Source organism: Halichoerus grypus, chromosome 5, assembly GCF_964656455.1.
Source record: "Halichoerus grypus chromosome 5, mHalGry1.hap1.1, whole genome shotgun sequence".
Taxonomy (NCBI): domain Eukaryota; kingdom Metazoa; phylum Chordata; class Mammalia; order Carnivora; family Phocidae; genus Halichoerus; species Halichoerus grypus.
In genome coordinates this window covers 70823606-70850344 of record NC_135716.1, presented here as the reverse complement: position 1 = coordinate 70850344, position 26739 = coordinate 70823606, and the positions used below count along the sequence as shown (strand labels likewise).

The 26739-nt window shown below is 39.0% G+C and overlaps 1 protein-coding gene across 5 annotated transcripts in view; it reads right to left on the bottom strand.

Annotated features, from left to right (window-relative positions):
* The window catches only part of TOX (thymocyte selection associated high mobility group box), a 296409-nt gene that overhangs the window by 213307 nt on the left and 56363 nt on the right, over nucleotides 1–26739 (bottom strand). Inside the window, exon 1 of one of the 5 annotated variants that reach the window (XM_036071357.2) lies at nucleotides 15968–16221. The exons of the other annotated variants lie outside the window; for them this stretch is intronic. Within the exon in view, the coding sequence (XP_035927250.1) occupies nucleotides 15968–16030 (63 nt within the window). The 5' untranslated portion in view covers nucleotides 16031–16221. Of the gene's footprint in view, nucleotides 1–15967; nucleotides 16222–26739 lie in introns of those variants that run through there. 5 annotated transcript variants of the gene reach the window in all.

The following is a 26739-nucleotide window of genomic DNA, read 5'->3' as shown; positions in this document are numbered from 1 at the left end:
ACATCTGATATGAAATACCACATTCAAATTATCAATCAATAAAAGTATCAGCTGAATGCCTAAGATGTGCTTACCAGAGGCAAAGAAGAAATTATTGGGGTTACAAAGAAGTACAGGCAATTCCTGTAGGCTTATGTGCCAACCAAGAGTGGGAAATACATTCCAGTTAGACAGGAGAGGAAGAACAAGAGAGGCCATGGCTGAGAGAGAAAGAGAGAGAGGGAGAGATTAACTAGACAGGAGAAAGGCGATTAGCTTGAGGCATTATGGAAAATAGCGAGAAAGTTTTGATATTTCATTAGTTTAACAGCACACGGAAATAGCTTATTTTTTGTTACTCTGTTGAGTTTAAAAACTTCTAGGACAAGATCTAGACATCTCTCACCCCGGTGCCCATGGCAGTGCCATGCTTTACCTGCACTGGGCACAAGTCAACTGTTTATTGATTTGAATAAGATTCATGTGCTTATTTGGCAAATACCTGCTGAGCACATACAATGTTCCAAGCACTGTTTAATCACTGGGTATAAATTAGTGAACAAAAAGATAAGGCATGTCCCTGTTCTCAAGGAGTTTGAGATCTGGGGTGGGGGGGAGAGAGAGAGAGACATTTCAAAAGATAAACAATCCGATGGGATAACTTCCAAGCATACGAATCTATGAAGAATGCCAAGCTAGGTGTTAAGGATAGAGACTCAAGTGTGGGGATATTTTAGATTGGATGGTCAAGAAAGGTCACTCTCTGAGGAGGTGACATTTAGGTGAAGAACTGAATGACAATGAGCCAGCTTCAAGGAAGACCGTGCCAGCCTGAGAGAGCAGGATGGTGGCAACTGTGAGGTTGGAATATGCTTGACTGGTGTGAGGAACATTAAAAATAAATAAAGACACCAGAGAAAAATACAAAATGAGGTTGGAGAGATGAACAAGGGCAGGAAAATGCATGGCCTTGCATTTCATGAGATGAAATTGGATTTTCCTTGCTGAGTGTAGTGGGAAGGAACTGGAAGGTTGTATGCAAAACAGTGACACACTCTGATTTGTGTTTTCTCTCTCGTCTTCTAGGTGGACAAGGGATGGAGAGGAGTCCATGGAAAAGCAAAGGGACCAGTTAGGAAGTTTCTGCAGCAATCCAGGTGGGCTGCTTTCATGGGATGGCTAGAGGGGGGTTCTCAGAGGGGGCAGGAAAGAGATGAAGATAGGGATGAAGGGGAGAAAGTGTGGGATCAGAGATGACTTCAAGGATGTTGCCTTAAGCGATTCAACATCTCTTTCCGAGGTATTGGGGAAGGCACAGTTTAAGGGAAAGATCTAGAATTCTCTTAGGGTTGCTTTAATTTAATTTAATTTTGGGGGGTACGGTCGCTTTAATTTTATAAGAGGAGCTGTAACACAGTAAAATCAAATCATCAAAATAATATGTAAATCGTCTATTATTAGTAACTCTACAAATACTCTTTTCAGCACTTGCAGTGTGATGCCTCTGAGCCTTTGCCCATGCCATGGGCTCTGTATACATAGCTCTTCTCAATGTTTCTCCCTTTAGCTAATTTCTACACCTTCCTCAGTTATAACAAAAGCTAACACTTACAATTGCTTAGTCAGTGCCAGGCACTCTGCTAGGTGCTTAAATGACATTATTTCCTTTTAAAATCCTCCCTAAACCCTATAAGGTAAATGGAATTCCAATTTTCTATAAGAAACCAAGGCTAAGAGAAGTTAAGATTCAGTTTGGATGTCTGTTCCAAGACGCGTGCCCTGATCACAAAGGACAGTGAGGCCCTTTCTCTCTGTGTGCTGGGCATGTCCCACTGTGAGTCTATAGAGGTTGTGGACCATGGCCCCCAAATTGCTGGACTCGCTTCCTATGAGGTTCTTGAGTGCAGAGATCACATCTAGTAAAACAAACAAACAAACAAAACTTGCTAAAAAAGAACTCTCCATAGTGGTTACAAGGGGCTGGTAGAAGGGAGAATGGGGAGTCATTTTTTTTTAAAGATTTTATTTATTTATTTAACAGAGAGAGACGCAGCGAGAGAGGGAACACAAGCAGGGGGAGTGGGAGAGGGAGAAGCAGGCTTCCTGCTGAGCAGGGAGCTCGATGTGGGGCTCGATCCCAGGACTCTGGGATCATGACCTGAGCTGAAGGCAGACGCTTAACGACTGAGCTACCCAGGCATCCCTGGGGAGTCGTTTTTTAATGGGGACAGAGTTTCGGTTTGGGATGATGAAGATGTTCTCAAGAAGGATGGTGGTGCTGGTTGCACAGCAATGTGAATGTACTTAATACCACTGAACCATACACTTAAAAATGGTCCAAATGGTAAATTTTATGTTATGTGTATTTTACCACAATTTAAAAAAGAAACTATGCCCAGTCGCCACTCCTGCAAGAAAGAAGGGATCTATTGGAATTTATCCCAGACATGAACATACAAGTTTGCTGAGCCCTGAGTTAGAAGGAGAATCTACTGTAGATTTGGTCCAGAGAATATATCTTCTGGGAGCAAGGAGAACAGGGTGGAATGACCTCAAGGATGGCAGTTGGTTAGGCCACCTCAAATTATTTCCAGAGTCATCTCTTAGTGGCTGTGCCCTTTCAGCCTGAAAATCCCTGGACTCCGCAGGGAAGCAGACTGAAAGAAAATGTAGCCAAATAAAAATCTCGAGTAGCCAAGATGTTGATTTGCACGTGTCCCAGATACAAAGGGACCTTACTGCCGGCTGTCAGAACTGCTGTTCCAGTCTGACGGACAGAGGCCGAGTTCTTGAAAACACTTCCCACAATGCCCAAGAGTTCTTCACGGTCTCCCATCCAATTACTTAACCCTCGCAGCTCGAGAGATTGTATCTGTCTCCAGTTTAAAGACAGAACGGCTGCCAACAGGCCAAAACGATCATTAATAAGTTAACTGTTACCAGATAAGATTGAAATCTATGCCAGTCTTATTTTAAAGTAATCTCTACTATAATTACTACACAAAGTGCTGCCAAGATGCAGACTCTGACGGGGCCAGGCGACGTGGTGATGGGTCTACACTCCACACAACAGGTGCGCACAGCCCCACCTGTGTGCCCTGCCCCAGCCCCCACACTCAACCCCCACCGCAAGCAACAAATAATGCTTGACATGTATTCAACATGAAACCGACGCTTTACACAGCCTCCTGCCCCCATAAAAATGAAAACAGAATGGCTTGGTTCTATTGGTTGGTTGTGACGCTATCATCTAAGAAGATGGGCCCACTGTTGAGTGCAGAAAGTAGGGAAGCCCAACTGAAGAGGCCCCTTGCACCCCCGACCTGAGCAAATCTAAAGATGGATTTCTAACCAGCGGCCCACCTCCACTCCAGCAATCCACCATCATCACATTTTGCATCTGGATTTTTAGAGCCAGAGAGGGAAACTGCAAACTAGAGAAAGAAAAGCTGGTAAGAGTTATGACAACAAATCCATATTTGGCGCTGATTAGTGCCAAACACTGCCCCACGGGCTTCCAAATATGAACTCGCTTTATCTGCGCAACTCTAGGAGGTAGGAATGGTTATTATCCCCATTTTGTAGATGGGCACAGGTAGATGCACAGAGGTGAAGAACCAGCTCCAAGTCTCACAATCAGTAAGTAGTAGAGAAGAGGGTAGGGAGGAAGGTAAGTGGGGACTGGGAGGAGGGACAATGGGAAAGAATTTCAGCAGACAGAGGGAAAGGACAGCATGCCCTCGCTACTAACAGTACGCTCCCATCACACAAGCTTGTCCTCAATATCATTTTCATGGACCCTACAGTATTCTTTTACTGGCCTACTCTAGTACTAAATAATTACCTGCCTAACTGGATTTTAACTGAAAAAGTAATAAATGAGTATGTGAAACCTGTCAGATAATAGTAAAAGAAAACACAGTAAAAAACACATTCCTCCCACCCTGGACCTCCTGGACAGGTGGCCACTGTGGACGTTTTCTGTGTGTGTCCTCTGGTTCACACTTCTGACCATTGATTACACATTCTCTACCTGTTGCTGCCTGAACCCATATCTTGTTCTCCTCTGTAGTACTAATAGGTTAGTTCTGTCCATAAAAATATGAGCCCATATACTTAATTTAATAAAACAATGGATCCAATTGCTAAGCAACATAAGTGTGTACATTGTCGAAAATTAGAACCAATCACTTCGTAACAGTTACAATGACTCCGGTAAACCAGTAATTCCCAGACTACGTCTAGCTTCCATTCCTACATTATATTTGCTGAAGAAAAACAAACAAATTCCATTGCTGACATATAATCTCTCAAGAGCCGATAAATGGCCACTCTCTTCCATCATTTATTCACCTACTCTACAAAACATTTAATGAAGAACATTGTGTGCCAAGGGTGCTCGATCCTGAGGATATAAAATCTAACATGGCGTGACAGGAGACCTCTTTTCTGAGATCAGCCACATATAGCATGGTGTGAGCCCAAATCATCATCACAATAATGATGACAAAAAAATAACGATGCGAGCAAGGATGCTGATGAGAGCCCACACTTACAGGCTTTGCTGTGCACCAGCAGGCAACACTGTTTTTGTGGCTTTACAAATGTGAACTCACTTTAGCATCGTAACAACCCCAGGAGCCCATTACTTTTATCCACAAGAAATGGCCCAGAGAGATGAACACTGAGTAACACAACTCCCCTTGGTCCAACTAGTCTCTCAGCCCAGGCACCAGTGCTAGTCTCTGCCCCAAACCATCACATGATATTGTGCCCACGGCAGTCATGGTCAGAATATTCTAGAAACTCAGCAAAAGGAATTGAAGTCAAACTTGGGTGGTGGGAGAAGGGTTTTAGGAAAGCTTCCAGAAGGAGGTGGTCTTTGAATTTTTAAGTGTGGATAAGGCAATCGGAGGAAAGGGATGTGGTGTGGGAAGGGAACACAGAATCTAAAGGGATCGAGTCCAGAAACAGCTGATCCCTCTTGGAAACTACATCGTTTGCCCCATGTGGACTGAGTTTGCACTTCAAGGAGCAGAGAGAGAAGCTCAGAGTTAGGCTCTTAACCTGCTCAGCCCTGGGATACTTTGTTATCTCTACCTGCCTCATCCTGCATCTTACAGAAAATTGCCATTTGAATTTTTAATAATTTCAGGGCCACATTGGTCTCCGTGGAGAGTATAAATTTTGGAAATCCTTCAAACACCTTCTATCCAGATCCTCCACCCAGCAGTTCATCTATGTGTAGTAGTGAGGCTCTTTCCTAAATTATGAATGAAACTATTATACATCGATCAATGAAATGAAGTTACACTCAGATGTATTAGGTAATTTACCCTTCTTTTCTATGCTGGCTATCAGTATTTATAATATTTATCCCTATTTAGAGGATGAAATTGCTTTATTCATTACTGCTATTAAGATTGGTATAAATTATTCTTCATAAATTTGGTGTGTGTGTACATGTGTGTGTGTTACTCTGAAGATGTTTAATGTTATTTATCCTGATAAGGTCCAAGTTAAACAGACTGCTTTATTTTTTGTCTGGACCATCTTTCTATCCTTTAAAACATGTAGACCCTTTGCGTGGTGTCCTTTCTGAGTCTTTGTGTGTTTCTCCTCTTCCTCAAAAACAATGATCCCACTAAAATAATATCTGGCAATCCCTTACATAGCCAAGGATCTATATCAAGAGCTGGGCAGGCTTTTTGAGTCATTTCCCACCTATCGGAACCATCCTCCCGTGTGACTCCATGATCACTTATTATAGATAACCTACTACCAGAAGCTGCAACGTTTTCATACAAACAATATGCCCACATCTCGGCCCTCTCCGATTGTATCACTACATGCGTTTTCACACATTATTGGATGTTCACGTGTTCCTTTTTCTACTTTTCATGAATGTATAGTATTTCTCACTTGATTTTTTTTTTAAGATTTTATTGATTTATTTGACAGAGAAAGAGAGAGAGAGAACACAAGCAGGGGGAGTGGCAGGCAGAGGAAGAGGGGGAGGGAGCAGCCAGCTCCACTGCTGAGCCAGGAGCCCTATGCGGGGCTCGATCCCAGGACCCTGGGATCATGACCTGAGCTGAAGGCAGATGCTTAACCGAATGAGCCACCCAGGCACTCCTTCTCACTTTATTTTTAATTTTGTTTCAACAAAGTGCCTCCTTTCCAGCTTCTGTCCTTTTTAAATTTTTTTTTTTTAAGATGTTATTTATTTGACAGAGAGAGAGAGAGAGCTCACGCACAAGCAGGGGGAGCGGCAGAGGCAGAGGGAGAAGCAGACTCCCCATTGAGCAGAGAGCCCAATGTGGGACTCGATCCCAGGACTCTGGGATCATGACCTGAGCCAAAGACCCATGCTTAACCAACTGAGCCACCCAGACGCCCCTTCTGTCCTTTATTAAGGTCTCGGTAAAGTTCAACATAGACTCAGATTGACCATCTACTGACTTGCACTTCCTTCCTACAAATTGTTACAGTTTGTGTTATTGGACGCATAATTCTGTGTTTAAAACAATGAAAATAAAGTTGCTTCTCCCCCTTCTTTGGCTCTAAACATTTCTTCATGCTCTCTGTTAAAAAGTTCCCATTGAATTATTTTCTTCTTTATTATCCTATGTGCTACTTTTCCTTTCTTAAGATTCCAAAGACACGTCAAATTTGTATGTTCATCTATTCTGTCTTAATGTTGAAAAAGGATCTGACATAGTAATGTGACACAGGACAATCATGAAATATGAGGGCTCCCAGTGGGGTTTAGAGAGCACCCATTGATCTATGATTCTGCGATGTAAGACTTCTCCATGGAAGAATTTGCTTACACCAACGTGACCCTAATTAAATCCTGAATTAGGTATCCAACATGAATTGCCTGGCATTTTTTTATGTGTACCTGCTTTAAGCATATATCAAAGCTATAATGGTGAATTCAGGCAATTTATTTTAACAAAAGCCTTTAAAATATTAAGTTTCATTCTGGCATAATGGTTAACATATTTTGCTCTAAAGAAAGGCAACCGTTTAAATTCTCTTCACAAATCCATGGCAGTGTGCTGGGGTGGGAGTTTTTAAACTTCCCTGTGAGCGAGATAAATGTCTGTGTAAGACCCAGAAGGTGGATGATAGTTCCAGAATGACAACAAGGTCAGTTTTTTTGTGTGGTTTACAATAAAAAATTTGTTCTTTGAATGTGCTATCTCCTCGTTTTGGTAGGGCTGAGCTATCAACATTTTTCTCACATTCCATCTGAGATTTTTAGCCAATAGTACCATTTCTCAACAACAACAGTAGCTATTGCAGAGAGATAACACTACTTATTTTTCCTCATTTTGATAAGGCAGAAACCACCAGTGTCCTTAAAACGTGAGGTTATCATTGGCACCCATAATATTACATTAGAATTTTAAAGCCGGAAGAAACCTCCGGTTTCATCAGATTCAGTCTCTGCCTCTTAGAACCTGCAGAACCTTCTCCAACCCCCCCGCACCCGGAACATGAAGCTATTTGCTATCTGGCCAAACTCACTAATTAGCAGGGACCCTTGGCTCTTACACATGCTAATTCTCCCACACCGCACACCCCTCCCTTCATGGGCATCTTTGATTTGTTCTTTTAAAAATGTTTACTTATGGGGCGCCTGGGTGACTCAGTCGGTTAAGTGTCTGCCTTTGGCTCAGGTCATGATCCCAGAGTCCTGGGATCGAGTCCCGCATCAGGGTCCCTGCTCAGCAGGGAGTCTGCTTCTCCCTCTGCCCCTCACCTCACTCTCGTGCTCTCTCTCTCTCAAATAAATAAATAAAATCTTTAAAAAAAATAAAATAAAAATGTTTACTTATTTTCTCTTGGGTTTGCTCCATTTTGAAGCCAATAGCAAGTTGCCTGGTAAAATGGTAACAAAGAGGGAAAGAGGTATTTTGTTTTTGTTTTTTTCTGAATCTTCATGTATTTCTCCACGATTGCCCTGAGATCTGGAGCAGTGTGGGGCAATGAAATCTCACTGGACTAGGGGTATGTGAATAATTCTTTGGCTTTTCCTAACCAGCGTTGGGCCTTAGGCAAAGGCACTTAGCTTCTCTAGGATTTTATTTTCTTCATTTATGAAATGACAGTTGGGCTAAATGACCTCTGACCTCCCTTCAATGCTTTAGAATTAAAACAATATTCCCAAAATACACTGAAGTCACTCAAGAACTGTGCCATGGTAATCCTACATTATATCAATTCACATCAATCATTCATTAGTGGGACATATCTAAAAAGTACGAGCAAGCTTGATTAAGCAAAGAATGTCAAACTCAACCAACTTTAATCAAACGGATTTGATATGAATAGAAAGTGTATTGTTCACATCCTTGTTATGACTGAAAGCAACAATTATCAAATATTTTCCAAATTGTCTTCTAATGAATCTAAGAGACTGCTGATATAGTCGAAAAGAACTATTTTTATGCTTTTTTTCTTTCTTTTTTCTTACCACAGTTGCTTTCAGTGGCTTACTATCCAGCAGTCCTCTATACTTCCCTATACAGTGAAGAATAAACACACCCGAGTGAGAAAAGGTTTTAGGATTTTTGTTTATATCCTCATTACTTCCCTATGCACAATGCATTTCCTTGCTTATTTTCATTAATGCTCCCCTCCTTTCTTTATTACTTATTCCCTCTCATTATCTTTCTAACAGGATAATGTCCTTCCTTTGTCCATTTTTCCTCATTTCTCTCTTATCATTACCCTAACTACCTCATTCTGGCAAACCACTAATTTTCCCTTTAGGCTAAAAATTAAAGAATCTAAAACATTTCTGTAAATTGCTGAAAAGTGTTTTTTTTTTTCCCTTCAGAAAAATATTCAGCAATAACTCATAAAGCCTTTATGTATTGACCTTCTGTTTTTGGACAGAGGAGAACTAATTTTAACACATTTCAATACAAAACTAGTACAAAAACTAATTTGAATACAGCTCAAATACAAAAGAAAATTGTATTCTCAAAGAAGAAACAACACATGAGTTATTAAATTAACACTATTCTGATTTACTCACACAGTTTTATACCCATTGAGGAAAGATGAAAAAACAAAAAACTCCAAAAATTGTTCTGATGTTCTTTAAGGTGACAGAAAATTACAGGGGAAAAATAATTTTGTCACAACTGGCCTCTCAAAAGCACCAGTTTCCTTCTATTTCAGAGAATTCAGAGGTCCTCTGCCATCTTGAACCATCAGCAGCAACTGAAGTTTTTGAGGTCTGTCATATTAGATACAGTTGTACCCTCCAGCCGCCAATGATGGGCATTCCGTCAAGCTCAACAAACACTAATTGGAGGGCTAATATTCTGTGTGAGAGGCACTAATCATTAGTTACATAAACAAACCATCTGAGTGTACGACTGTCAACACGACCCAAATCTGCTGATGGAGGGATCACAACACCATGCCCTGGCCAACTAATGAAATGCTCTAAGACCCAGCTACCCACCACTGCTAAGTCACAAGGGCCCTGTTAGCACAGCACAAAGAATTCCCTGGCTATAAAGTATAAAGGTAGTTTGGGAAGAGTTTCAAATAATAATTGTCTTTGGAGCCCCACTGCCACTGCCTTAGGAAAAGCTTTTGGTGCGTCTGGGTCTGGGGTAGCTCTTGCAGGTCTCCCTGATCCCTACCTCTCCCCTCTCTGGTCCGCCCTCCCTGGCTCTTCTTTTACTGGCCAAAACCAAAGGTATGTGATCAGGCCGCATCCCTGCTTTGGAACTTCCACTGGCCTCTGGCAACCAGGTAGGGTCAGAACCAGCTCTAGCATGAGACGAAACTCGTCACAATCCTGAGCTCTAACCGCTTGCTGGCAGTGAGACCTTTGGCCATCGGCAGGGAGTGCCTCATAAGAGGGACACAGAGCATGTGTGGGTAAAACAAATGTTTTAATTTGGCAGCCAGTAGCTATTAAGTATACATTACTTTTTCTCCCTTTCTCTATTTGACTGCTGGTTGATTTCCAATTTCATAATATGGCACACTCAGCCCCCACCATATGAACCAAGCTGTGCTTCTTTCCACTCCCCAACCCACACCCCTATTTTAGAGACATCAGTGTTCCCAAGCTGACCAGGGCCCTTTACCCTTTCTCCCCTTGAAGGTATATACTCATTATTTAATATCAAGCTCTTATGTCCGGTGAGTCACAGTTCCCTTTTGCCTCCCTACCATATTCATTCATTCACTCACATACTCACTCACTCACTGGATGCAATTCTACTCTGTGATCAGAAGCGTGGATGCTACAACCAGCCGGCCTGGATCAAATGCCAGCTCAGCCACTTACTCACTATGCAGACTCGAACAAGTTACCTAATTTCGGTGGCCCAGTATCTTTAGCTGTAAAAGACTCTTTAAAACCCTATTTTAGGAATATTTGACATGTTGTCAAAAAGCAAGAGTGGAAGGTAAGAGTCTTGTGTTCTTGTCTCGGTTCTGCTTTTTATTACATGAGTGAATTTAGGCAAGTCAATGAAATCAACACTAACTGTTGACCTTACTGAGTAATCCATCATCACCTTACATGTAAAATGAGGGATTGAACTGAATAGTCTCTCTGAGGTCTCTTCTATGTTTACAATTCTAAAATTTTCTCTTAATCTGTTTATTTATTACCCTTCCGAGCTATTTATGTAAATGTTGCTTGCATTAATGTGCCCATAGAATTCTTTAACACATTGTCAGATCAGATGCTACTGAAAGAAAAATTCTCCCTAGTTTTCATTTCCACATAGCATGCGTCCTTCAGATGGGAACACATTTCAAAGGGATTTCCAATAATATCCAAATCGTGTCCAAGTATTAAAGGATTCTGATGGCGAACGATAAAGGGTTAGGAGCCCAACAAATCCAGGATTATAGGAATTTTATATTTATGGGTGTTTTTTACATGTTAAGAAGCCCACAATATTACCTGCCAAGGATCAGAAGTTGGTCAACCAAACATCATTTCTTATCATTCACACCTACATTAATATCCTTCAAATAGGAATATTTGATGGTAGAGTCATAAAGACATTTCAGAGCTTGTTGAATCAAAGAATTTTAGAGCCAGTTTTAAGGTAAATATTCTCTGTTTATGTCAGATACCACCTTTAAATATTAATCCAAACTAAAAACAATATACCTCTCTATAGGAGTTCTCCACATTTTTATTACTATAGGAAGTATGGGGAGTCAAAAGTATCACGTAACAGTTACATATAAATTCATCTTTATTGATTGTCAAGTCCATATACCTAGTTTTGATTATGTAGCTTTAGTACTTCCATGTGCTTTGTAGATGTCCAGACCTAATCTTACAGTAAAGTTATCATATGGCTGAAGCCATAAATGAGGTGTGACTCTAAAGTAATATGACTAATTTTTTAAGCAAATACACCAGAGCTTAACCTTAGATATTAATGACTCCTTTTTATTTTTTTTAAAGATTTTATTTATTTATTTGACAGAGAGAGACACAGTGAGGGAGAGGGAGAAGCAGGCTTCCTGCCGAGCAGGGAGCCTGATGCGGGGCTCGATCCCAAGACCCTGGAATCATGACCTGAGCCGAAGGCAGATGCCTAACGACTGAGCCACCCAGGCGCCCTAATGACTCCTTTTTAAAGCACTGAAGTTATTTTGATGATATCTTAACTGGATCCATCTTTTTTTTTTTTTAAGATTTTATTTATTTATTTGACAGAGAGAGCGAGCACAAGCAGGGGGAGTGGGAGAGGGAGAGGGAGAAGCCGGCTCTCCGCTGAGCAGGGAGCCCGATCCATCTTTATCTCGAAACTCCTGTTTTGGAATTACCTACCTTCCTCTGCATGTGTGTGTCTGTGTCTGTGTGTGTATGTGTGTGTGTTGGTGGTAAAACTTTATTTTAGGATGAATTAAATTTGGAAAAACTACCAAAAGTCAATCAGCTGTGTATTAGAGTGAGTGTAGCGAAACATTAGGGTAGAATCTAACTTTGTTTTAAAAATCTTTCAACTTGTCTATATGTTTGGATTTCCATAATGAACTGTAGAGGAAAAAAAATCAGAGCTAACCTTCATGAATAAAATGGGTAGTCTGTCGGATACCTGAATGACCCTGTAAAATAATGTAAACTAAATAAGCTAATTTTCGTATCTGTGATATATATAACATAGCTCATAAATTATTTTTCCATACAAAACTATAGAAGAGGCATTCCCAACATGCTTCAACCAATGACAGTACTTTTGGATTAATTTTGTAGTGTTAAAGGGGATATCACTCATTTGGATCAATGCATTCCTGCAATTTTCTTCATTATAGAGTGCATAGAGTCAACTTTATGACTTCCCTCCACCAGCCAGGAATGGTAGATTGATGTGTATCCCTTAAGTAGTTCTCTCATCCCTCTACTAAAGTCTGCTTTTTGAAAGGACTATGTGGGCAAGAATGGAAATTTGATCAAACATGTGGAACTGATTGATGCTGGCATTCAGCCCTGAATTCATTTAAATTATGATACCAAATACAGTAGAAAGGGACCAAGACTTATGAATGGATACTTCCTCCCTTTCAGCAACACTGAACCCCATGGGGTCCCCTAAACCCTAAGTCTTGCAACCACAAAATCTACTCTTCCTTTTTTCTGTTCCCTTTTCTCTTTTGGAACCCATCAATTCCTCCCTACATAGCTATTTCCCCGAGCCAGTTTTGGTGTAAGATTTTAAAACCACAGAATTATGCTGGGAGGTTAGCACCCATTCCATAACAAAACTGTACCATTGTTTCAAATTCAGAAAAACTATGGGGGGGTGGGGGTTCATTAAAAGCTTCAGAAGGAAAAAAAAAATCATTCCAATTTCCCTTTCATGGAACTCATCAAAAAAAAAAAAAAAAAAAAGTGGACGACAGCCACCAACACTGTGTAAAGCAACAGCTCGGCCAAAACTGTGAATAATTAACAGATTTGAAAATATAAGTAGCTTAAGCCAATCACGCATTTGGCAGAGGTGAAAGTTGACTGTGGTAACTCACCACTACAAGTGTACTCCTTCAAAAGCGTGATTTCCCACCTGGCCCTCGCGGACTACAGCCCCCGCTCCCTGCCCACATTTCCACAGGCTGCAGCAGCGCATCAGAAACCCTGGGGGACCTAGTGAGATATTTATAACATGTCATCCTCGGGGTTTCAGAGAGTTTTCTTTAAGAGAATTTTTTGGTGATTTAAAATAAATTAGCTTATTTCTCCAGGTATTTATATCCTTTCACCTAGACTAGATGATGAAAAATATCTGTATTTCTCTTTTTATGGCATTATAATAGAGTGCTTTAAAATTCCACATGAGGGCTCCTTCAAAACACAACACGCTTCCTCCTCACACATGCGTAAAGACTGGTTCGAAGTTGGAGTGCATATTTTAAGAATGAGTGGTGTCACTCACTTCCCTCTCTAGGGGAAAAAAAGTTTTTTTTATACTGACTCCTTATCAAACACAAAAAAGCATAAAATGTAAAACTAACACATGAAGAGTATATATGAATAATTGGCTAGTCACATGTTGTGTTGCTTTCAAAAATTCATTTTAACTTTAAATAATAGTTGTAGAATGGAATGGCTTAGAAACTTGGGTCATCAGTCCATTTAACCTCATACATATAACATTCCTCTAAGCAAAAATGGGACACATTTGGCTTCTGTGTACACAATGGATTCCCCTTTGTACAGAATTTTCTTAAAATGATAAAATAATGGGATTTTTATTCTTTTCCAGCCTTTTGTGTGTATGTGGAAAATCAGGCTAATTTTTTTTCATACACAGTTTCATACTCTTTTCAATTATTTACATTTTTCATTGCTACTTTCACCAGATTCTCCTTCTTAATTTTTACTTCCTTAATCACCTGCAGACATATCATTTTTTTCTGTTATTATTTAAATGAGATATATTTAGAAGCAAATGCACCGTGTTTCTTTTAAAATATGAAAGAGAGTTTCACCTTTGATAGTACACATCTGTTCCTTTCTATGTTTATGTGATGGTGGTAATAAAAGCTTTTTCAAAAATGCCTCAGAGCTCAAGATTTTATTTTTTAAATAATTCATAGGCAAGGCTTATAACTGGTGCAAAAATAATTCTGCTGCTCAGATGCAAAGAAATCATGTTTGATGTTTAATAGCCAGGATTCTATTTCCTACTCATGGTTGCTATTTGAATAATGACACAGTCTAGATGCATAGTAGTTAAGTCTGCAGAATACAGCAAGGTCACGATGAATTGTAGAGAGCTTTTAGTTTTTCCAACAGTCGCTTAAGTTAAAATGAGTCCCGATCGGATTTTCCCATGTGAGGCAAGACACAATGAGTGCTCAAAAAACATCCAAATCAGATAAGCAAAACTCTGGGATCTTGTGCTCCATTCTACCTCTCTCCTGCCTCTGGCGGTGGGGGGGGGGGGGGGGGGGGGCGACAAAAAAACAACCACTGAGCTCTTCTAACTTAGAGGATTAAGTCATGATTTAGTAGAAATTGACTTTTATAGGACTCAAAAAAATATGTGCTGGCAGAGTACCTGTGGCTATCATGAAATGAGGCCAAAATATTTCAAGGGCTTCTTTTGCCCTTGACTCCAGAGAGATCTTAGCAAAAAGTTAGAAGTAAAACAGGGCTATCGCTGTACTACCAACAACATCACTCAGTGTATTCTGGGTGAAGTTGGTTCATCTCACCCTTGCTTAGAAATTCCAACTCATGCCCATGTTTGTACCCAACAGTGATTGTCATTATCTGGGCTGAATGGCTTCTGCATATGGTCCGTGAATACTGAGTCTTAGGAAAAAATAACAGTTACAAAAACTTGCTACTGTGATAATGTTTATCCTGTGTAGAAGCTTTTTATAAATTAAATATTAGAATGAAGATTTTGAAAACCCCCGCTATTCATTATTTATTTCAAGACGACCCAATTCTCCCGGTGCCCACGCTGGATCAACACTTCCAATCCTGAGGGTCTCATTGGGCAAGCTGCGATTTCAGAAAACTAAATAATCACCTAGGTGTTAATGAAGCTCAGGATTGGCAAAGGTTCATAATTTACAAACAGGGAGCTACTGAGGCTCTGAAGGAACAAACACCATCTTCCTGTTGGAAAATAATACTGTAAGCCTCAGTGGAAGAAACTGGGTCATCGTTCATACCTCAGTGTCATGTTTTTAAAATTGTACGTGGCACAGGACATATTTTATGGCTACTCATTGGTAAGAATTCCCTATCCCATGGCATAGGCCAGGCCAGAGGAGAAATGTATACGTGGGGAAAAAAGAAGAGGAAGGAAAGAGGTTCCAGCTTTTGCTTATTTCTGCTCACTGCTAGCAACAAAACAACCATGCACTCACTGTGCAAAATAATTAAATGCAGCCTTTTAACAACAAGTTAGTTTAGATTGAATAACTAAATAAAACTATTGAATAACTAGGACAAAACTGAGAACTGTATTGCAAGCAAAACCCCTAGAGACAGTTCAGAGAATTTTAAAGAAAGAAGGGGTCTAAGAAAATACCATCTAAACTAATTTCAAAACATCACAGGATATGATGATAAGCTGTTAATTCAATTACCCAGAAAAGTAAGTATAGGAATTTAATGACAACATTTTCTTCAGAATTCCCAACTTTGTATTATGAATAAAAAGAGAATATTATGTCTAATAGAGTTTTTGCCGCACAGTGTCTCATGGATTTTACAAATCCAGCCCAATTTGGAACGATATTTAGAAGACAAATGGATTCAATAGTGTGTAATTATGAACTGCCATTAATTGTTATTACAGCAATGTAACTTCAGGGTAAAATCTGAAGTAAATCTTTACAGAAAATAATCGCTATTTTCCTAAGAGTACATGAATTCTATTCCCTCCTGTCTACAAAGGTCAAGTGAACATTGTCCCAGAGGCTGCAATCACAGATAGTCACCCCCACCACAGATACTCACCACAATTAACAAAGAGTTCTCAAAATCCCCCTGCGTTCCTACAGTCTTCTCCTTCAGCCCCATGAACGTCTCTTTATATGCTGACAGGTTACAGTTCGAATGGTAACTAGCAAAGTCTGTTCTTGGCCATTCTCAGCAGCAATAATCCCGAAGCAGCAGAGCTAACCAATCTGTTGGGTTGCCTTTAGCAATCACTCCCTGTCTGTACCTTCAGTTACCCTCCCGAGCCTACACCACAGGCAATTCCATGCAAGCTCATCATCTGAACACTGTCGATATTTTCCTGTTTTACTGATGGAAGCACTAAGACACCAGGAAGTGGGGGAGCTCACCCCCCTCAAAACAGAACTTACAAATAAGAGAGCAAAGTTTCTGGTCTTCTGACTTGAAGTTAATAAATCTTTGCTCAAAGAGAAGGCAAAAAAAGGAGCTTTCATGGAACTGTCCTCATTTTTTATGCTATCATGAATGAATTAAGCGCAAAAAGGAGCCCAAAAAGCCCAAAGACTTGCCCCCAGAGACATCACTTAAACATTTAAGCATCTTCCATTAAAAATAATTTGTATTTATATCATGTGACATACTACTATTTATGTTTACATAAGTATGTGTAAGCATAATAGAGACATTAATATATGGAATATAGTCACTTCAAAGAAATGAAAACATTTTTTAAAATGTTTTAATTTGTTCAAGTACGTAAAATTAGTCATAAGCTCTTTTCAGCTAATTTGGAATCTAGTCCATGCACTCATTTTCAGTGATGCTATAAGCAAATTAATTTATCTATTAATTATTACTTGATCAGGGAATAAAATGGAAAAAAAACCCAACTGGTAATATGAGGACATACAAGCTTTAACTATCTTAACTGTATTTAAATCCATATTATAAGTCAGTTTCCTCTTTCAACTTAGGAACCATAGAACAGTTAATTAATCACTCAACTGCTAACAAATGTTACTCAGGCTTCACTTGGCAATTATGTGGTCACTCAGAGAATCAAAGGCAATTAAGTAGCTGATCAATGAGCTCTCCTTTTCAATGGGTAACAAAGACTCCCAAGTTTTATCTCTTGTTCTTCTAAATAAACTAGAGAAAATATACATTTTTATCAGCCTATTAGGCTGAAAAGAACTGACACTTCAATATCTTTTTCAACTTTTTAATAGAGATTAAATCCAAGTGTTAATGATCATATCTACAATATAACAAAGTATTAAGTATTAGAAGCTAGATTTAGGGGGAAAATATCCTTCACTGAGTAAGATAACCAAAGCAGACCAACAGCTAAGCAATTATTCAGCCGACTGAAAACAGCAGTGTGGTGAAACTAATCTATAAATTATTTTAAATCCCTTGTAAAAAGATTTCAATAGGATTTCAAACAATGGTTTTCAAACACTCAGGTAGAAGAACATTTCTGCTGGCTACTGATACCTTTATGAACTCCTGAGTTAAACCACTTCTATGGATCACAGAGTGCTTTATAGTTTCCCAAAAGAAAGTGAATCTGTTTGAAATATGAGTATTTAGAAAGTTAGCCTCTCTTGTGGAATGTAGTCAAAGAAGCGAGCAGAGTGGAGTGGTGGGGGTTTCTATACTAAGCAGGCTTTGAAAATTAAAAGCCAAGAAGTATATATTCTTGTATTATATAGTCACACTAATAAAAGCAATAAAACACATCCAGGGGATGCTTGACATGAACAGTTTCATAAGCCTGGTATTGATCCCCAGATTCTTTTCAAGTGAGGTTGCTTTGCGGAAACCCATCCCCCTGTGTATTTCCTACCACTGCGCTCCCCTAAGCCTTGTGTTAAATACAGGAGAGCTTGGAATTTTGTGATTTGTGACAATTTATTGTAGCTTTTATCCAATTTTAAAGTTGATCTACAGTCAGAGTTAATGCAAGAAAGAAGCAGATGTAATAAAGCAACAGCTCAGAGTTGACTGGGGCTTTGGACTTGGACTCAGAATGTCAGGCTAGGTGTTAGTCGCCCTACCAGGCATGAACATCATGTTTGTAAAAGTGTCTCATGAACGACACAAGACGACTCAAATACTAGAAATTATACATTAGAAAGTGAAACGCCTACATATGTCATCCTCTCCATAGTTTATTTCCTTGATCCAGTATTTAAGGAGCCATCAGCTTAATGAATTAAGTAAAGTCAGAATTACATAATCTTTAGTTGAGATTTCTCCCAACCATGTTAACACTAGTTTAATTTAACTCTCCTGTAGATTTTAAAGCACTACTATAAAGAGCAAAAGCCTATGCTCTCGCTTCATCCTAATACCTTATATTAATATAAAAACCTGAGTATGTTCTAAACCTCTGTGTATCTGGCAAGAAGCTCAAGTGGACCTTCTGGATTTTATATTTGCATCACCTAACATTTGGAGCAGGAGAAGTATTTTTTATCTTTAATACCTCCATTTTGATAGTTTGAAATTGTTTTTGCCGTGAAATATCTGTGAGAACAAAACTAAAAGATTCAGTGGAATTCTGTGTGTTGTATTTTACAATATTTCACCAATATGGAAATCTTCACATTATTCCTGAAAAAGGTACTAAATCATTCTTTGCTTTAAAGATCAATCACTCATCATCAAATATTTATGGAAGCCTATTATATGAGATGCACCGTACTAGAAACTGGTTATACAAAGATTAAGATGAGTATATATATATATACACACACACACACAAACACACACATATATATACATTGGTTATTGGTTTATGGCATAAAATTGTCAGCAGGGTCAGGATAATTTTAGGCGACTTCAAGAATGAAAAAAGGGTTGTTGATGGCGTCATATACCATTAACATCCGACATCAACATGGCATTTATAATCTACAAAAAAACCCTTCATGTAGGGAGCATGACACTGAAGACAATGAGACAGGGGTAGTCCCTTTTACAAAGAAACAGATTTCCCACTGTCTGATGAGAATGGAGTTTCCTTTAAGTGATGTGTAAGGAAACAGTAGACAGGTTTAAGAAAATAGTGAGTGTGATGCAAACAATCCACAAAACTTTGGAGATTATGTCAGATATCTCAAATAGTTATAAAGGTTGCAGCATAGTCGGGATACAAAGACAGCACATATCTTTAAAACAAACGCAATCTGCTTTTTAGTTACCACTAATTGCACCACTTTTTCTTAAAAATCACAGGTGTCTCTATGCGACCTCAGTCTTAGCAAACAAATCAGGAAAATCTATTTTGAATTTCCAAAACTTCTGTAAGTAATATGGGCCTCCAGTAGATGCTTCAAAAAGTATCTGTTGGACATTGAATGTTGAGATCTCTCATTGAAGCCATAAAATGATACAGGTGATGGAAGAAGTTGAATTGATATTTAAACCCCAACATTACATACACCAACTTCAGGTCTGCCTGGATTGCAAAATTAAATAGAGAAGTTGGTCAGCTCTATTTAGTGAGTCAATATCAGGAGCATATCTGAACAATCCCATACCCATTTTATTACTAGCACATATGTTTGCCAAAATCTGTTTTGTTATTTTGTCTTTCCTTTAGAATATTAACCTCGTTAAGAATTTATAGGTGAAGAAAAAAATAAAACCAGAGGATAGTAATCTGACATAATATTAAACCTATAAAGAAAACTATTTGGAGTGAAAATCTGAATGCAAGATGAATCATCTCAGGATGCTTTTATAATACAGACTTCAGTATAGATGAGAGGATGCTATATTTTAAATATGTAGTGGAAATACGTGAAAGTATCATTACAATATTATTTTATATGTATAAATGTTTTCTTACAATTAAACTTATAACCATGCCAACAGCATATCCTCACATATTGACTTGCAATTTACTGGAGTCATTTTCTGACGAATATTTAGTGCATTTGCAAAGCATACGGTGAGATTCTAGACTATGGAATAGATCATTTTAATAAAATCAAATGTCTCATGTAATGTAGAGATATATCACATTATTCCTGCTTATTTATTTTAAAGAATAAATAAGGCTTTACCTTCTCTACTGAATTTTAAAGTGATAGCCAACCCCTGACATGGGATGGATATATATATATATTTAGTAATTCAGAAATTTAGTTTTCAGAATGAATTCAAGCATAGATTTTTGTTGACTCTTCTTAAAACAAAAATCCCAATTTCCCACTTACCAGAAACCTATCACGTGCTCCACCAGCAATGGTCTCATTTGGGTTGAATATCCATATATGCTGTTATATTTCTACTATACGTAACAGAGTCCTCCTAGATTTGAAACCCAGTTCTGCTGCTCACCAGCTGAGAGACACTGTGCAAGTTACTTGGCATCTCTGTTCCTCAGTTTCTTCTGATACTATGAGTATAATTTTCACATGGCTTGACATGACATGACTTCCTCAGAATATTCGTAATATACCTCACAAAGGTGCTACATGGCTTAAATGAGTTAATATTTGCTGAGTTCTTAGAAAAAGGCCTGTCATGTAGAAGCTCTAAAATAAATTTAAAAAAAAATTTAAGATATTTTAATTAGTTATTTGAGACAGAGAGAGAGAGAGAGAGAGAGAGAGAGAGTGAGTGCGCACAAGGGGGGAGGGGCAGAGGCAGCGGGAGGAGCAGACTCCCTGCTGAGGGTGGACCCCCCAACTCGGGGCTCCATCCGAGACAGGACCCTGGGATCATGACCTGAGCCGAAGCCAGAGGCTTAACCAACTGAGCCCCCCAGGAGCCCCTAAAATAAAGTTTTTTAAGTGGGTACTACTTTCCTATCAATTACGTAGGATCAATATCTGAGCTTAGTGAAGAATATAGTTAGAAATCATTCAAGACTTATATAGGTCTAAAAATTCTTTGAAATTCAAAACAATAAAATGGATGCTTACTTTCAGAGGATGCCTTTGACATTTCTTGGATGAAGAGATATCGTCTACACTATCAACCCAACCACTGTTTGGCTTCGTGATAACAGTTTTGTTCAGGTGTTTTGCCTAACGCTGAAACACATGCTCTCACTGACCAAGTCATTCAGGATTCAAATAAAAACACCAGAATGCCCACTACGTTGACGCCCTCCAAATTGTAGAAATCCCTTCTTTCTTTCTATCTCTTAAAATGTTACAATGAAAAAATGTTATCATCCATAAAACAAAAAGGACTTCAAATCCCTCGTGAAAAGATCAACAGCACACATGGCTTGCGTTTGGCCACATTCTGCAGCAATCCCCCTCTTGCTGCCCGCCTCTCGTACCTCAGCAGGTTTGTCTGGGAAATATATTGGTCTGCCTCAACTAGAAAAAACATAAACCATAATCTTGACTGTTGTTTCATTCCTTTTATAAGACTAATAATTCAGTTGTCTTATATCCAGAAACGCAGTCTTTATAACATGTCTGTTCTGTACTGACATTTTTATACCATTTTTCTTTAAGTGTCATATATTTCAAACGGCTTTAGGGGAAGAGTTATTGCTCAAAAGTCACTGCTTCCCTTATGGAATCCAGGGAATTTGGATCAATGTGTAAGTGCTATTGAGAACACCTGGATACCATTTACGGATTGGGGACTTACCATTGGCCTGGAGATAATTCAAATACTGAACTCCATTTCCATTTAAAAAGAAAATTAAAAGAGGATTCTCTGACAATGTTTTAATGCCACTTTTCTGAGGATGACAGTCATTCAAGAGGATGCAAGACCCTTGCCTATTTTACGTAAAGTGAAAATTGTTTTCTCAATTTTAAAGAAGTGTGTGTGTATACATATATATGTATGTATATATGTATGTATATACCAAAAAATCATCCGTACTTTTATTGAACATTTTCCAACTTTGCATCTGGGCTCTAGGACTAATTTTAATCATATCCGAAATAATACCAGAGAATGGTGAAGGAGCGGTTAGTTCAACCACTTCAACTAACTGGAAAGTTAATCTCCTATTCAGTGTTCATGGTTCAATGTCTGAAAATGATTGACCAAAATGATCTAACAAAACTCTCCAGCACTTTAAAGCTACGTAAGCATAATAGCAATTTATTTTCATTATTAATCAAATGCTTACATCATAATACACATAAATAATTGAAGCTATAATTAACTCTATTATAAACATCTCATGAATAGGCATGAATGCAGAAGTCATTAGAATATAGGAATTGTTCTGATTTCATGTAATCTCTCTTTCCTCTGGCAGAAAGAAACAAGAAAACATTTTTAACCATGTGACAATTTTAAAGCCTTATCCAGTGTTCCCAAATGTCAAAGATCAGAAACTGTTTACCTTTATGCTACCAATCTATACTTACAGTTGTGAGTTCACTGGAAATGGCTTCTACGATATGTATCATGTAATTTAAAACTGTCATGATTCAGTAATTAAAAGGGAAGAAAGGTTTGGGATTTGGCACTAAAACTTTGACAGAGACAAATACATTGTTTGAGAAATATGTTTAGCAACTTTTCCAGGAACAACAATAAACATCAAAAAAAAAAAAAAAACCCCAACATAGTTCTGAGAATTATATTAAAGAATAGCCCGTTATAACTTTGAAAAAGGAAGTTTCCTCACCACAAACCAAATACATTCCTCTAAATGTACACTCTCTCATAAATTACAGATGTTCCCTACCACGTATTACCAGCCACCACAAACTCATAGACAGTGAAGAAAAAAAAGAAAGAAAGAAAGAAAAACTATTTGGTTTCATTGCAAGAGCTTACAGTTTTCCTGGGACATTTCTCAGACTGCAGACATGCCCAATGAGCTGATGTGATGACCAGTGTGCTGATGTACTTTGTATACTACTAGAGTTGTTTCAACACCAGGCTTGCTGTGATCTCCAAGGGGGAGCTGTGCTCAAATCAGCTGCAAACAGGCCCCAGGGGACAAGCACAGTTGTAAACCAATAGGGGCCTTACCCTTGGATCAACAGTAGCACGCAGGGACCGGATGAGCTGATGACTCGGCTAGAGGCAGATCCAAGAAGGGCTTTCTCTACCTATTTCCCTCAACCATGCCATTTTCTCAGGCCTGAGCTTGTGAGTGAAGAACAATGGCCCAAATATGTCCTGCCCCTCTGTTTAACCTGTTCGCATTGGTCTAATACAGGGTTCCAGGGAACAAGAAAGGTTGTGGCCAGGGCACCAGGGCACCAGGGCTAGGAAATGAGGCGTCCAGTGTAGCCACCACAGGCTCAATGAATTTGAGCCTCAATGAACTGAACCAAAGAGAAGGACCAGAAACCGATGCCACTACACATGGGAAACTGAATACGTGATAAAGGGGCCGTTTGGGAAAAATGTTAGATCCCTTCCTCACACCTTAGTCAAAAACAAATCATTAGAGGGTCCAATATTTAAAGTTAAAAAAAAATAGTAGAAAGTATTTTAATTTCAAAGTGAAGTAGGCCTTTTGAAGTATAACAAAAAACTCTCTGAAAATCTGAATTTACTAAACCAACAACTGAATTTACTAAACCAACAAAATCTGAATTTACTAAACCAACAAATTTACTACATTCCTAGTACTTGCTTCCTTTACCAGGACTATCCAATCTCCAAGTTTTGTTTGTCTGTCCCAACCTGCAACTTTAACCAGACTGCAGGGAAAGACATCTCAGGATATGAGAACAGCATCTTCTGGACACCGTTCTGGAAAGACACTGGCAATAAATTAGAAAAATTTAAGTTTCTCTCTAAAGTCCTAAAATAAATTTTACTTAAAGTACCTGCCAGGGGACACAATGATAAAAAAAAACACTGTTCATAAATATTTCTTTTGCTAAAGAGATCAAAACATCATGCTAAGCATCCCATAAAAATTAGTAGAAATTAGTAGTTCTTAAAGTTTTGACTGGAAGTTTTTCCAGACCATGAGCCAGAAGAATTGTACGGATATCACTACAATGAAACTGATAGGATGGCCCCTTGGGAAAATGTCTGAGACTAAAATTGTTAGGTGTTCTTTACAGTGTCCTTAGGGCTGCAGTTATAATTATCCTCAACCCCAGCTTCTGATGAGAAAAAACAAAACAAAACAAAAAAAACCAATGTGCAAACACGGACATTCTTTTCTGATTAAAGAACTAAATTTTATCTTATGGAAAGCCAAGAAAAAATGTTTGCTGCCATGTGTCATTCGTTAAAGAAAAGAAGTGCACATCGATGCAGAAATTGCCACTACATGTTAGATTAACTGGAAAGCCACATTCCACCTGTTTAGGAAGTTTCTGATAAAGAAACCAACTGTGCATGCTCTAGGCTCATGTGAGGAGAAGCTAGGCAAGGGCAAAAGCAATGAGTCTTTGCAACAAGTTAAATCTCTCCATGTTAACCAGCCAACCACTTGGGAAGAGTTGATAAGGTCGTGATGTATGTCTACAAAAACTGTACACTGATTTTGAACAACTGCTCATATACAAAAAGCTAGTCCTAGTCTTTACTAATGTAAGAATTTGAATGTTATCCTTGGAAGAAAGAGTATGAATAATGTCCTTTGATTTGTATTTAAAGACATGAACTAGTAAATTTATATTTAAATAAAAATATCATTCAGGGAAAGTGTTTAAACATAAAATGAAAAGTATGTTATAAAACTTTCTATTGCTAGCTATCTGTCTACATTTTTTTAATGATTTTTTTTTAATATTTTATTTATTTATTTGAGAGAGAGTGAGCGAGTGACAGAGAGAGCACAAGCAGGGGCAGAGGGAGAGGGAGAAGCAGACTCCCCGCTGAGCAGGGAGCCTGACACGGGACTCGATCCCAAGACCCTGGGATCATGACCTGAGCCAAAGGCAGATGCTTAACTGACTGAGCCACCCAGGCGCCCCACTATCTATGTTTTGTTAAAAAAAAAATTCATGTACAAATAACTAGCATTTAGTATTCCTGTGATGCTATGCTAAACAGTACACGAGTGTGATTTATACACAACGAAAGGCCAAGTGTCACAATACACACTTCATTGGTTTGTCATGAAAATTAAAAAGAGTTATCATGTGAAAATGTTTAGAACAATGTCTGGGGCATCAGATACATTCAATAAATATTATTTCATAGTATCTCACTTAATTCTCACAACAAACATTGGAGCCCTAGAGATATGAAATAACTAGCCTAAAGCAATATCCTCTTACTCCTGAGCTTATGCTTGTAACTCTACTCTTCCTGATTATAAATAAATACTATATTCTCTCCTCTCTTCCTCTCCCTCCCACTCACTCTCAAAGCTATTTCTTGGGGCTTTAAAAAATATATTTTTTTTAAATATTAAAAATATTTTAAAAATATTCAAAAAACTTAAACCGTGAAAACTTTATGAAGTTTTGAGTGCCTCATATTATTTACCATCAAGATCTGTGAAGATTCTTTTCTAGTAACGGAGATTATTATAGCAAATTATTTTTTTAAGTGCTAACAGACACTCTAGTGGGTACAGAAAGTTCGAATTGCACTACTCCAAACGCTCCTGATTACTGAAGGTTGGACAGCAGAACAATTGCATTTAATATTATTTGGAAACATCCAGAGGGCACCCAAGGATGTGGACCACAGTCAGGTCAGTCCCTGCTCTGGGGTGGGGTGAATCACACTCTCTCTATAGATGTGAGATGAATATCTCTGTCCTGTTTTAAACGTCCTTGCTTTAGAAAATGGTTTACATATTATTTGGAGACTTGAAAGGAAAACAAAAACAAATTAAGCACCTAAGCATACATATTAACCCATTTTAGCCAAGGCCTACCTACATAATTTGCTAAGAAAAAGCAGAATTGCCGGGAGCTATGGAGAGTGGGATGGACTTGCTTCTAGAAGCTAGAGCAGCTCACCACCCCTAGATCGAAGATGGTGGTTTTCTGGGAGAGCTGAGTTTGGGAAAGAGCTTGGCTTCACAGGGGAAGAACTAAGTAGAATGTTCAGGAATATGTTCTTAAAATGATATGGAAGTGGGAATGAAAATGGTGTGCAACAGGTCACTTTGGCCCAGAGTGAGCAAGTGGGGCCCGGGGTGGGGGGGGCGGTGCATGAATTGCACAAGGAGGCTGAGGTCAGACCTGGCCATGCAAGAGCCCAGGCACTGGAAGGAGGCGCCTTGACAATTTCCTTCCTCCCTTTTTCTTTTTGGAGATCGTGAGTTTAGGAAGAAAGCCAGCCTCCTTCTCAAATCATGTGAGAGCCCCAGCTACTGATGCACCAGCTATATGGGGGTCCCTGAATGCAAAAGCGTTGCCATTAATCCTTCAACCTCAAGTGTTCTGAGTCAGAAAGCCCACTCCCCAGTCTCCAAAGAAGGACTGGTACGCTCCCTGGTGCCACTCCCCATCTGTAACTCTTTCCCTAATACCACTATCTAGCAAGAGCCTCCTACACCCAGAGTTGTCTGTTTGTTTGCAATTAACAAACAAGCAAACAAACAAAACACAGGCCATTTTTAAAATGTCAGTTAAAAACGTCAGCAAAGAGGGCGCCTGGGTGGCTCAGTTGGTTAAGCGACTGCCTTCGGCTCAGGTCGTGATCCTGGAGTCCCGGGATCGAGTCCCACATCGGGCTCCCTGCTCGGCGGGGAGTCTGCTTCTCCCTCTGACCCTCCCCCTCTCATGTGCTCTCTCTCTCTCAAATAAATAAATAAAATCTTTAAAAAAAAAAAAAAGTCAGCAAAGAAATGAAGATGAAATTCCAGCAATAAGAAATTAACAAAAGATTGGAGCTGAAGGCCTTAAGTGCTTGCTTTTTGCCCACTGACCAGATAAATAGAACTATCTGCATTATCT